The following is a 12590-nucleotide window of genomic DNA, read 5'->3' on the forward strand; positions in this document are numbered from 1 at the left end:
ACGTTAGAAAAAGATATTTCCGCTTGGAAAGCTTAACCGTGTCATGGTGGTGAAATTTTTTTTTTTTTTTTAGAAAAGTATTTTTAAGGTGTTCTCAAAGAGATTCTTCCTCTGAGGAGGAAAAACAGTTCTTCAAGTATACCTGCATGCATGTGCATAAATGTATAAATTCATATGTGTTTGTATTATATATCCACATATACACAGGCATGTGCAAATAGACATGAAAATTAGTATGTCATAATCTATAGCAGCTATAATCTTAGCAGTTAAATGCATGAAAGCCTAACATGATCCATGCAGTCAAAATTAATTAAATGAACTAACAAGAAAGCAGATACATTAAGCTTTGCAAAACTGTAAAATTAATATTACAGCTATGTCACCTTCGCCTGCAACTGGACTGAGCAAGGGTGAGAGAGAGAGAGAAATCAATTCCACGAGTTTTGGAGAATGTAAGACTGTGCCGAGAATGTATCTGTGTCTTGTGATGTCTTGTTCGGTGTCTTTGCTGCTCTGTGGCGGGGGGCTCTTCATCACCAAGGGAGTCTGGCAGGGCCGTACGCCAAGGTTAGCCACGAAGGTGCGAAGTACTTGCTTCACTGTCTACTGGCTGGCGGCGGATTTCGTAGGCGTCGGTGGGGGGTATCATGTTCCTGTTCCATTCATGTGTTTGCCCACGTTGGTCATTGACGGGGCCGTGGCACTCACCTCTCCTTCCATTCCTCCTCACGGCCCCAGCAGAACTCTTCTTACCACTTCTGCGACGCTCTCCAAATGGTCTGGTTTAATTCAGGACGAGCAGACTGGCAAGTTTTACCCATTTGGGCTGTGTACATGTTTTTTTCAGAAAGTCAGGCATGCTTGAGGTTAGGTCAAGGTGCAAAGATGCAATGAAAGACTCCTAGAGGCCATTTTTGATTCATTTTCAACAAAAGTTTCAGCACCACAGTGACATTTTCCCTTGAAGTAAGAAAAGTGGCTCCTCTGAAACGCTGCTGAATAGCAGAGAGCCTAAAGTAGTTCTCCAGTATGGAGAGCCTGAGGGCATCCTACCTCAGCTGTACGGAAACACGGAGGTGGATGGGGTTTTCTGGGCTGTGCCAGTGAATCACCACACTGCAGAGTTGGCGCAAAAAGCGGTAAAAGGAGTTTTGTTCGGTTTGTACTCATGCTGTGTAAACGTGTGTTGTCTGTATGTTTGTTGTATCTGTGTTGCATCTCCCTGTAATCCTTCCAGCTGAAGCAGCATTACATGAATGAACTTGATGCTTTGGGTATAGACTTGTCTTTATTTGTTGCTTTGATTTGACACCGCCGTTACACCTCGGCTTGCCGTTATCTCCAGCGGCCATTAATTGGCTAGCTGGTACCCAAACTAGGAGCATAAGGCATCGTTCAGTGAGGCTGGAGAGTTGACAAATAGGAAAGTGTTGAGAGGTGCTGAGGAAACGGGCCCACGCTGAAGCTCTCTGCAGAAGCCATTTTGCCTCTGACAGATCCAAGACGTGGTATTAATCGATTGGGGCCAGGCTTTGCCAAAAAAGCCTGCAAAGTGCTGGAGAGACGCTTCCAAATGTGTCTGCTCTTCACGCTCCCACTCACTGAAGGCAGTGACAAACACCAATTAATTCGTTGTTGAAGTTCTGCTCTTGTGGTGCGTGTCTGGAGGGTGGCGAGCTGGCTGAAGGCAGCTCGCCTGAACGGATGAACCATGCAGGCTTCCAGCATGCTCATTACCTGATTACTCTTTAATTGTACCTGGACAAAAATTAGCCTCTAGTTCAGTAAGGTAACGTGCATGGGTCTTAATCTTAGTTTGTAATTGCAAGTAATTAGAGTGTGCAAATATGATCTAGAAAAGCAATGGTCTAAACAAGTTTGAATAAAAATATGAAACCAGACATCTGTGCCTTAGCACTCACCTGTTCTTTTAATTTTTAGTATTCCCAGGTCTTCACCTGTTGAGTCATTGAGAAGAGAGCACGTCAGATCTAGCTAAAAGTCTTAACACTGAAAAGCACCAGATGACTAGACTCAAACCTTGGTGCAACAGGCACCAACAGTGTAAAATGCAATTAGGGGCCAGTCTGTCACTCACTGGTGTCAATGGAAAACAACCAGTTTATCTGCTTATAGATACAGGAAACTAGATCATGTTTCATTAACCGTGTTGCTTCCCATATCTGAGTATGCACTTATTTAAATTACATTCCTGAAGAACATGCTTTGATTTCTTTACTGAAGATATAGACAGCTGACTTGTAAAGGAACAACTTTTTTCATCATTAATTATAAATTTTGGGAGGGGATCATTAAAAAATTAATCAATTTTGCAGATACTAACCAATAAATATTAAATGAACCTGAAGTTGTCTTATGATATGGTTTAATGTTAGCAATTAACTTTGCATTTTTATAAAAGAGATGAAAGCAAGCATGAATAAGTTAATATAAAACATTTCCGTTCAACTGCACTTCAAGGTTAGTACTTCACTGTGTGTAATATTCATTGTAAAAACCTCACTGGTGTTCCATACTAATGAGTAGGTAAGGCTGGTCTTTTTTATGTTTCCAGCTGGTTTTGTCTGTTCAGTGGTTTTACAGAGCCCGTACACGGACAAGTGAGAGTTAGGAGTGCTGCGTTGTTTTCAGTGGAGCCCTTCTGTTTTACATCCACCAGGGATCTGTCCCATAGTTATTTAAAGCAGTGTCAGTAGACAGATAGCAAACTATGCTTGTGAAAGTTAATTAAACAGTAGAAGTCATAACAAGTCGCGCTTTTGTCTCCCATGAAAGAGCAGGCAGCTGTATTGTTTCTGGCAGAGTGATTCTCTGTTGTACCCATTTATTTATTGATGATTTGGAAAAGGCTCTTGCACAGAGTAATGATGCTAATAATGATAGAAGGAAATAATACAGTGATAAACAAAATGCAATTCACAATTAGACACCTAGAAAGTACAAACCACCGTATAATTTTTAGTAGTGATTTAAATAATAATTCTTTGGTATTTAAACTTATAAACGTTCTTAATTATGTCTAAAAATTCAAGACTGCCTCGTTTAAAGAGTAAAATTGTGCAGCAGACCACTCTACACATATGTCAGAGTAATCCTGATTTGGGTATAAAGGGGGGGTGGGGTTGATTAACAATTATAGTTTTCCTTCTTTCATTTCAGTTCCAGATTACCAAGAGCAGGATATCTTTCTATGGAGAAAGGAAACCGGTTTTGGATTTAGGATTCTAGGTGGAAATGAGCCCGGAGAACCTGTAAGTACATCTAGAAGTGGTCTTGTTTTAACTTGCAACATCTTCCAGAATCATGACAGTAGCATGTACAGATGTGCAGAATTGCGCCATGGCATCTCTATTAAAATAATTAGTGGATTCTGTGTTTACATCCTGCTACTCCTCCCCACCCTCCCTCCAGAAAACAAACCAAAACTCCCATAATTCAAATGGCTGTGGCTTCCCCAGCTGTTCCCTGCTTTTGCGATAATCCAAATGAAAACACATAGGTCTGAAATTGCCTGGGCACTGAGAAAAGGATGTCCTCGTCAGGTTTGCAAGTATTTTGATCTTAGAGTGTCAGGTTTTCTGTTTGCTCAATTCCCTTCTTGAATTTGCTTAACTTCTTTACCAGAAATCCGGTACCTGTGGAAGGTAATCGGGCTAAAAATGTGGTCTTTCATGTGCTGCACAGGTCAAAGCTATATAGTGGCAGCATAAATTTCCACATATTTCCCTGCTAAAATTATTTAGCTCATTTGTGGAAAGAGAGGCCATGAGTTCCTCTCATGTTAGAGTAACTCCACAGAACTCGCTGAAGATAAACCGAGACTGAGATGGTGGGTAGGCGAGCGGTACGAAGCTTGTAAACCCTAGAGGCAACTGAAAGGATGACTCCATCTCAGCCTCCCTGACAAGACCCTCAGTGCTTTTAACCGTCTTCCTCTCTGGTCACTCACTGGTTGAACACATTTCCCAAGGCCATCTGTCATTAGAGTGAACAGACCGCCTAAAGAAAGGAGATGTCAATTTATTACAATTTCACGATGTGGCTATATTCGCCTGGAGCTGCTTCCATGGGAGCAACTTTCCTGACCAGCAGACGTTTGTCAACGATTTCCCCACTAAATTGGGTCTAACTACCAGTGCCCCTAGCTTCCAGCTGGCTGTTGAGCTAGTTCTCATGGATCACTATTTGTCTCCTTCCTTTCTCCTTCCTTTGCTTCCTTCCTGTCTTCTTCCTTCCTTTCCTTCCTTTCCTTTCTTTCTCCTGTTTGTGCTAATTCATCAGATTTACATTGGTCACATTGTGCCACTGGGTGCTGCTGATGCTGACGGTCGCCTGAGATCGGGTGATGAACTGATCTGCGTGGATGGGACGCCTGTTGTCGGGAAATCGCACCAGCTTGTCGTCCAGCTCATGCAACAGGCAGCCAAACAAGGTCACGTCAATCTGACCGTCAGGCGCAAAGTGGTTTACACAGGTAGGCTGCAGTGTCGCTCTGCAGGCGGAGATTTTCTGGCCAGACTCCATCTGTTCAGCAAACGGTTTAAAGGAAAAAAGCTCCTGCTTATAATACTTGGAAAACTCAGGGGATGTGGTGTTATTCTTCCTCTTTGGTGATTTTTAGTCTTTTTTATTCTTGATCAAGTAAGTTTCAAACATTTTCTTTCCAGTCAAGACTCTCTCCACCTTAGTTGGCTTCCCCAGTCTTCGTGAAGTTTTCTGATAAAACAGGGAACTGTTCAGTTGCGACGTACCATTTTTAGGTGGGCTCATGCAGCAACAGACACTGTACCTGGCTGCTTGTGTCTTCTGTTTTCTTCCCAAAACAACTGTGCTGCCTGATAGCCACCCTTAAACTGGGAGTGAGGGGAAAGATGCTGAAGAATCCACAGGAGGGGAGTCAAGGCCAGAGAGCGAGTGAGGGCATAGGTGTGTGATGGCTAACGTCCCAGGAGCAGGAGAAGCTTCAGCTGAGGTTGCACTATCTAGTGAGCTAACTGCAGGATGCAAAACTGTGAGTGTCACTGGTTCTGGTAGTGCAGGGTGTGCACGTTTGTTGTAACAGAGAAGTTTCTGTGTGCAGCGCACTGCACAAGCGTATGCTGTAACTGGACAAAAAAGAAGCTGGCAGAAAGACAAAGCCACAGAGGGAACTGACACTGCCTGGTGGCACCCAAATTAGAGATACAAAAACATCCTGATAGCAAAGAAAAAGAAGACACAAGCATGAGCATTTCTAAATGACATGTGACCTTGTGCAGAATGTTGGAGAGTAACACCGGGATGCTGCATCTTCTTGTGAGTCCCTTTAGGGAGATCTAGTGTGGGAGTCAGTTTAGCTCACTCGTTCGAGAGAAATGAGGACATTGGATAGCTTTTCAAGTTTAGGCATCAGCAGAAAAGTAGGCAGTGATGTACTTTAATCTTGAAGAGCATCAAAATAACGTTCAGGTTGAAAATTGGGCCCACAGTAGAAGTTAGGACTAGAACAGTACCTCTGAAATAGCTCTGTGTTCTTATCCAGAGCTGAGCTCTTTCTGCACAATATTAAATAAATGTTCACTTTGCATTTCTTTCCTTCTTCCCATTGTGGATTAAATGGCGGGTTATGCCTCTCCTCTAATAGCGTCTCTCATTCCTTTCTAAGAGCTTCCAATGTGAGAGAAGCTTTGGAAGGAAGGGGAAGGGCGGATGAATTTTGTTATTGTTTTTGTGCATAGATTTTCTGTCCAGTTTTGCAGCCTCTGGGCTGGAAATTACCGTGAAAGATTTAGATGTATGAGAGGTCTTGATAAAGACCCTTGGTATTTCATTCCGGGGCTTGTTACTTCAGACCTAGCTATTTCTGAATCATTTCAAATGTGGACACTTACTCTAGGATAAATTATTCAGGATCCCTTCTTTCACCTTCTATTTGCAGGCTTTTAAATTCCAGCATAACTTTGTAGAGATGCCTCTTGCTGAATTTTGATCTCTTATTCCTCCTCTCATCTATATGCCAGTAGAAAAAGATTGTTCGCCTAAATGGGTACTCCATGTCCTGAGATTCATATAAGGGAAAGCTTATACCCCTGTATTCTTAATATGTAGAATACTATATATTTAGTACATACTTTGAGTATATAAATGCAGATGGGTACTCCTTTCCAAGAATATTTTAAAGTTCTTTTTCTTTGGATCATGGGTTTACAGGTTTAGATTTTGTTTGGCATCCATTTTCTTGTTGTCGCTTTTAAGATCTTCAGCTTAGTTTTGATTCACCAAATTGGAGAAGTGACCCAATTAGTGGAGGCAGCCATTCAGTAGAGACAAGCGCAATATGCTGCTCTTGGCTGCGCAAATGGGCTGTGGAGAACTGGCTGAATAACAAGGAGTGGAAGCTATTGTGCGCCACAGGCTTTAACCTGAGGTTGGCTCAGGTGAAGGAAAACACTCTGCTGGGATGTAGGCAGGAGGGAACTCTCCTGATTTCCCAGCAGATGATGGCTTAGCTGCAATATGGTCCAGCACTTCAAGAAAGACATGTTTGAGTTGGAGAGCGCCCAACTGGAGGGAGTCCAGAGGACCAGAGAGAATAAGGAGAGCTCTAGAAAACATGGTCTGCAAGGAAATATTGAACAAATTGGGATTGTTTAGCCTAAAGCAGAAAAGGGGGAGGAGGTGTTAAACTCCCCAAGACTATAAGAGGCTGCTGCAAAGAGGAAGGGAATAATATGTTCTCCATATGCCTGCTAGATAGAACTAGAAAGAATAGCCTTATGTTGCAGCAGGGAAAATTTAAATTAGATATTGCACCAATAGGTTGCCTGGGGAGATATTTAACAGCAGATTAGACAAACATCTGTCAGGACTTCACAGTGCGTAATAAGCGATTTTTTTGAGATTTCTTAAAGCCTTGTGGTAGCTGATTAGATTTTAAACTATAATACCACTTCCAACTTCAGTTGCTGTTAAACATTTGTTTAATAGTAATGTTAATGTTAATAATGTTTAATGGTTCCCCCCTGACTGTGCCAGACTGTACAGATGATAGTTCTTCCATCCAGAGAAGCTTGGTTCACAAGTTTTTTTGCTTTAGTATGCGTGGTTATTATTACTTATTATTAATCAAGCACAATTAGCGGTATACAACTGATAGCATGGAGTTAAAAAAATACACAGGTGTTGAGTGGTGGATGTTTGATGTTATTCTGTCTCCTCACGTATTGTGCACATATACACGGTTGTACATATATAACTGAAGTGGGGATGTGCTAGCTACAGGAGGCACCCTGAACTAATGTAATCCAGGCTGGAAAAGACACAGAGCATCCAAGCACACAGCGCTGCACTGGTCTAACTGTGCTGCTGCTGTAGTGCAGCAGCGAAAGGCTTTGGCTGCACGACCATACGCTGGAGAGGGTGAGCATGTGTGGTCAGCTCTGCCACCAAACAGAGCTGTTGGTGGTGACGTCTGAAAGTAGACAGAGTCCTTGGTCATTGTGGCCATGAGCTATACATTAGAGCAGGTGATTTGCTTTTCTTTTTCCTAAGCTTCTTGTCAGTGTATGGCACTTTTCAAGCTCTAAACAATGCAGCCTGCTCAGACAGTCTTTTTTTTTTTTTCCTCTGCAGTTCCCAAGGCAGAGAATGAAGTCCCATCCCCAGCTTCTTCCCACCACAGCAGCAACCAGCCAGCCTCGCTGACCGAGGAGAAGCGAACGCCGCAGGGCAGCCAGAACTCCCTCAACACCGTCAGCTCGGGCAGCGGCAGCACCAGCGGCATCGGCAGCGGCGGTGGCGGGGGCAGCGGTGTTGTCAGCGCCGTGGTCCAGCCCTACGATGTGGAAATCCGCCGCGGCGAAAACGAGGGGTTCGGCTTCGTCATCGTCTCGTCGGTGAGCAGGCCGGAGGCGGGGACAACTTTCGGTAAGTCTTGGGGTTTTTTCAACGCACCTCGATTGGAGCGCTGCAGTGCAAGGAGGCGAGTGGGGATCTGTTTAATTAAAAGTCATGAGCATGCCCTAATTAATGTAATTAATAGCTTAATCGGAGGCCAAGACTTGGTAGGTGTTTGCCTCCTGGGTTTTGTTCAGTTGAGAACAGCAAAATGAGAAATCCCAACCTGAAGAGCAAAAATGCCACCGATGGCAATTCCTGATGCTCCCCAAAGTGCCGGCTCTCCCTGCTCGCTGGACGCCTTTCTGAGTTTGCTCTCAGAAGAGCAGCCGAGGATCCCCCCAGTGATGCTGTTTGCTAATGCAGAAGTGGAGCAGGTGGAATGAAACATGTCTCCTGATGGTGGAATTGAGCCAGCTGATTTAAAAGCAGTAACGCTTAAACTGATTAACTTGTCTTTGGCAATCAGGGTTATTCTGATCCTCATTATGGAGTGAGCATGCTGATAGCTGGAAAGTTTTAATTAATAGTGCTTGCTGGTAAGACATAAAATGGAGAATACTGTTAAAAAAACAGGGTGTTTTTTTGACCCATTCCACCTCTTCCCAAATCCGTAAGTTTATGCAATGTCACACTTAATATCGTGCCCTACTAGAAGGACTCATGGTTTCTTTCTGAAGACAGTCCTTTCTGCTAGGCAGACGCCCATTTCCAGGTGTTGCTGTAAAAGCAGGGTACACAAGCTGGTGCTACAAGTATGCAAAGAACAGCCTGCTCTAGAGCAGAACTGTCATTGCAAGCGGGGAACCGGTCAGAGGTGCTGTTTTCTTCCCTTTCCATCTCTTCCAAAAGGGCCAGAGGCAGCATCCACTTACGTTTTGTAGGGGAAAAAGGAGGTGTTCACTCCCTGTTCATCTGTGGTGTGTGATAGGGGTGGAGGGGGAAAGGAAAGACGGAACAAGTGCCCTGGCCATCTTCACACTAGCTCTCAGAGCAGGGTTGTGGTTTGCAGAAAAAGTGCATTTCAGTCTCCCTGTACAGCTCTAATGTTCCTGGGTCACGCAGGTGCATTGGCAAGAAGTGGCCTTTCCCCTTTTTTCCTAGGCTTTTTTCTCTGAAATTTCCTGCCGTTGCCCAGTGGCAGTGCCATCGCTAATAAATGAAGGGAGTATCATCTCCTTTGCTGGTATTGATGTAGAATGGGCCGTTGCTAGGACTGTTCTGGGCAGTCATGGCAGCAGAGGTTTCAAGGGGGAGATATATAGTATGAACCTGGCACATCAAGTTCTGTCAGTTCCCAGGTGCTAGGCTACCTCACGCTGTCCTTGCTGCTGGAAACTGCTCTTCCAGAACAGGTGTTTTGGAGCCAGAACACAATAGTGCAATGTAATACAGTTTAAACTGAACTCAGTCTAAACTACAGGGCAAGCTTTCATCTTCTGAAAATATTTGCAAACGTGTGTGTAAATGATTTTTGCTGTATGAAGACTATGCTCTAACTCTTTTCTGCAGAGAAACCTTGACCTGAGGTTGTAAAGAGTTGTGTTTGCTTTAGCCCAAGATACTAACTGAAAATTTTCTATGCAGGGGCTCCTCATGGAGATCTGTTGATCTGTGACTGTTTTTCCTTTAATTTTTTTCAAGTGTATTCAGCTTTTTCCTAATACTCTGCATGAGATGTGTTCCCTCTGCTGCGTGGTGCTTGCTTTGGACCTGCTTTATAGTTTTTTCCTTTCGTGGGTAGTATTTAGAGATGGGCCAAACTGGTTCTAAAACCCACCTTGGTCACTTTGGTGTGGGCTCTGTCATCTGTGTCTAGTGGATTGGATACAGTAGGAACTCATTTCAAATACCCTCAAAACAGCCTTTAAACTGGATGGGTCTTTGTATTTTGAGAAACTTTCTAAAGTCACAGTAAAATAAAAGAAGAAAAATCCTCCCACCATTTGCAACTAATATTAACGCTTTCTGCCAGTTTTCATCACACGTTTCGAACGTTATGCTCTCACCTCACATTCCTTTTCTTAGCCTTTTCTTCTTTATGTTCTTTCTGGCGTATTCATATGTGCAGTAATGTCTGTCTCTAAAGCTGCTAATCAAATAAAGACTACAGCACAGATGGGAAAGTGCGTCTTGAGGGTAAATGTATCGTGGATGCAAAGTATGAGATGACCAGTCTGTATACCTCATGGTTTTAACCATATACTGCGTGCCTGAGGGCCTATTGTCCGTGTAAAGAAGCCATATAAAAGCCTGGTGGATTTATCTGAGTGAAGCTGTGTATCCCCTGTGTCTGGATTCTGCGTTTTGTGGACGAGCCTGTGTTTTTGGGACAAACAGTTGCATGGAACCAGGAGGAGAGTTCATTCTCCAAAACACATTCATCCTAAAGTGCTCTTGCTCTGTTTGTCAGACAACCCAATGGTTTTGTGTGTGGTTTTAGAGGTGTTTAAATGAGGAGGTGCTTATTCGTGGCCTGCTCCTCTCCCGATGCCATCCAAGATTATAAAAAGGGTTAACAGAGGCGGAGGTGGATGCCTGCACCAAAGAGGTTACCTTTGTCAGTCTTGGCCCATCTGTAGTGATCCTGTACTTTCCCTGGTAGTACCTTCATTCACGATGGGAGAAAACTGTTTCATGTTGCTTCCCCATGCAGCGCTGGTAGATTGGGTCTTCATGGTAGAAAGGGATTTGCACTCCCTCCTAGGCCTAGAACAATTTTGTCTTTCTAAATTGAGAAAGAACAAAACATTGGCAGAAGCTTGAACAACAGTTGACATGGAGAAAGACTAGAGATGCTGACACCGATGTAGTCTTGGAGGAGAAGGATTGAGTTTTCTACTAACAGTTTCAATTTTTTTGTTCAAAAACAGAATCAGGATTTGGGTTACAATGAGGCTGCGAAGTGCAGTTGTAGTCTATAAAAATCTCACCATTTATTAACAGAAATCAAGGGGGGGAGTTTTGAATGATTAACAAAACACCTTTTTGCAACAGAAGTAAAGTATTGTGCTCTCGTACTAGTTGATTGCCAATGTTTTGAACACTGGCAGCAAAGCTATCCTATAATAACTTTTGCTTGATGCATTAATTAATTAACCCTTAACCTTCTCTTTCCCTTTTCAACCCTTTTTCTCCTTTTCCCCTTCACCATATTCCCATGTATGTAAAAAATAAAAAAACAAAATCAAAACAAAACAAAACAAAAAACAACCCCCAAACCAATACAAAAGCGGGAAATGCATGTGTGGCCATGCCTCACAAAATAGGTCGGATAATTGAAGGGAGTCCCGCAGACCGCTGTGGCAAGCTGAAAGTAGGCGATCGGATCTTGGCCGTGAATGGGTGCTCCATCACCAACAAGTCGCATTCAGACATCGTCAACCTCATTAAGGAAGCGGGAAACACCGTTACCCTGCGCATCATTCCAGGAGATGGTAAAGTATATGTTTCCTGCTGTCTTACCTGACCCTCTTGTTGGTTTTTTTCCTGGGCTTTTTGCATCAAACAGAGCTGCAAAGTCGTGGAGGACTCAGTTTCCACTCCTGCTTTGGGAATTAGCAGTGAGGGACGTTGTGAATCTCCTATAGCTTAATTTTTTGTTTCTTTCTATAGAAATGGGAGTTCTTTTTTTAAATAGGGAGGTGGTGATTCTACATTCCATTCTGTTGTGTTCCTCCACGTACCTCCTTAAAATGATCTTCTGTAAATTTGATGCATGTCTCGGTACACTTTGATTTGGTTCTTAGGTTAATAGTGCAGCTTTAGAATATTTGGTAGTCACTCGTTAATATGTGGGATTCCTGAAGCTTTGTATATACACAAGCAGGCTGTAAAGAGATCACAGAAAGGGCTAAACACTTTGTCATGTTTTAAGCTGTTTGAAAAGAAGATTTGTTTTTATTCTGGGTAAGATACTTTGGGAGAGAGCTCAGTACATTTTGAAATGACTTTGTTAGATGGAGATGGCTCTGGACCTGCTGTGTGCTTGCAGCTGATCCTTCCTTGTAAGAGTTACACTAGACAGGATCTCAGTGTTTCAGATCAGAGGGATCATGCAGGATTCCTAATTAATATTCTGACACTTGATACTGGTTTCAGGTCATTGAACTATTTAGTAAAAATAAGGATCCACGTAATATATCAGTTTCATTACACTACCCCTAGCTGTTGATGCCAAATAGGAACAGGGCAGAAACACGTGTAAAGTTTCTGTAGCAGAACTCAGATTGCTGTGGTTCTAAATTCTGAGTGTTTTGTTTGTTCATTGTCCTGCTCTGCCATGCATGGGTTCATAGTGAGAACTCTTAGGTAGAAATCTTTTTACATTGCTCTCTTTTTAAGCTGAATCTACAGGTATGAGTTTGGATGGCTCAGATACAGTGCTATTGAGCTTTTCTTAGAGTCGTACAGGATACTATTTGCATTCAGTTGTGATTAAGTTAGAAAGGTTGAGAAGGTGTGGCTGAATTGAACCTGGTACCTGTAAAGCAAAATGAGTAAGTTACATGATGTGGTTTCCAGTGAGAAGCATTCGGTAGTTGCTAACTCTCGTGCTTACTAATCTGAAACATGGACTTGGTTACCACACAGAGCATGATTATGCTATGTTTAGTTATAGGATAAAAATATGCCAGGATGAGAAATGATCTGTTTATAAGTAATTTCTGTTTAGGATTGTCTGTTTTGCT

The 12590-nt window shown here is 42.9% G+C and overlaps 1 protein-coding gene across 22 annotated transcripts in view; it reads left to right on the plus strand.

Moving 5' to 3' along the window:
• Positions 1-12590, plus strand: part of MAGI1 (membrane associated guanylate kinase, WW and PDZ domain containing 1) — a 357879-nt gene that overhangs the window by 331768 nt on the left and 13521 nt on the right. For 12 of the 22 annotated variants that reach the window (XM_075433225.1, XM_075433229.1, XM_075433235.1 and 9 more), the window contains 5 exons: positions 378-455; positions 3184-3275; positions 4306-4498; positions 7636-7929; positions 11133-11336. In XM_075433225.1, the coding sequence (XP_075289340.1) occupies positions 378-455; positions 3184-3275; positions 4306-4498; positions 7636-7929; positions 11133-11336 (861 nt within the window). The remainder of the gene's footprint in view (positions 1-377; positions 456-3183; positions 3276-4305; positions 4499-7635; positions 7930-11132; positions 11337-12590) is intronic. The other 10 variants (XM_075433233.1, XM_075433234.1, XM_075433247.1 and 7 more) reach the window with 3 other exon arrangements.

The sequence above is a fragment of the Opisthocomus hoazin genome, chromosome 11 (genome assembly GCF_030867145.1).
Source record: "Opisthocomus hoazin isolate bOpiHoa1 chromosome 11, bOpiHoa1.hap1, whole genome shotgun sequence".
Taxonomy (NCBI): Eukaryota; Metazoa; Chordata; class Aves; order Opisthocomiformes; family Opisthocomidae; genus Opisthocomus; species Opisthocomus hoazin.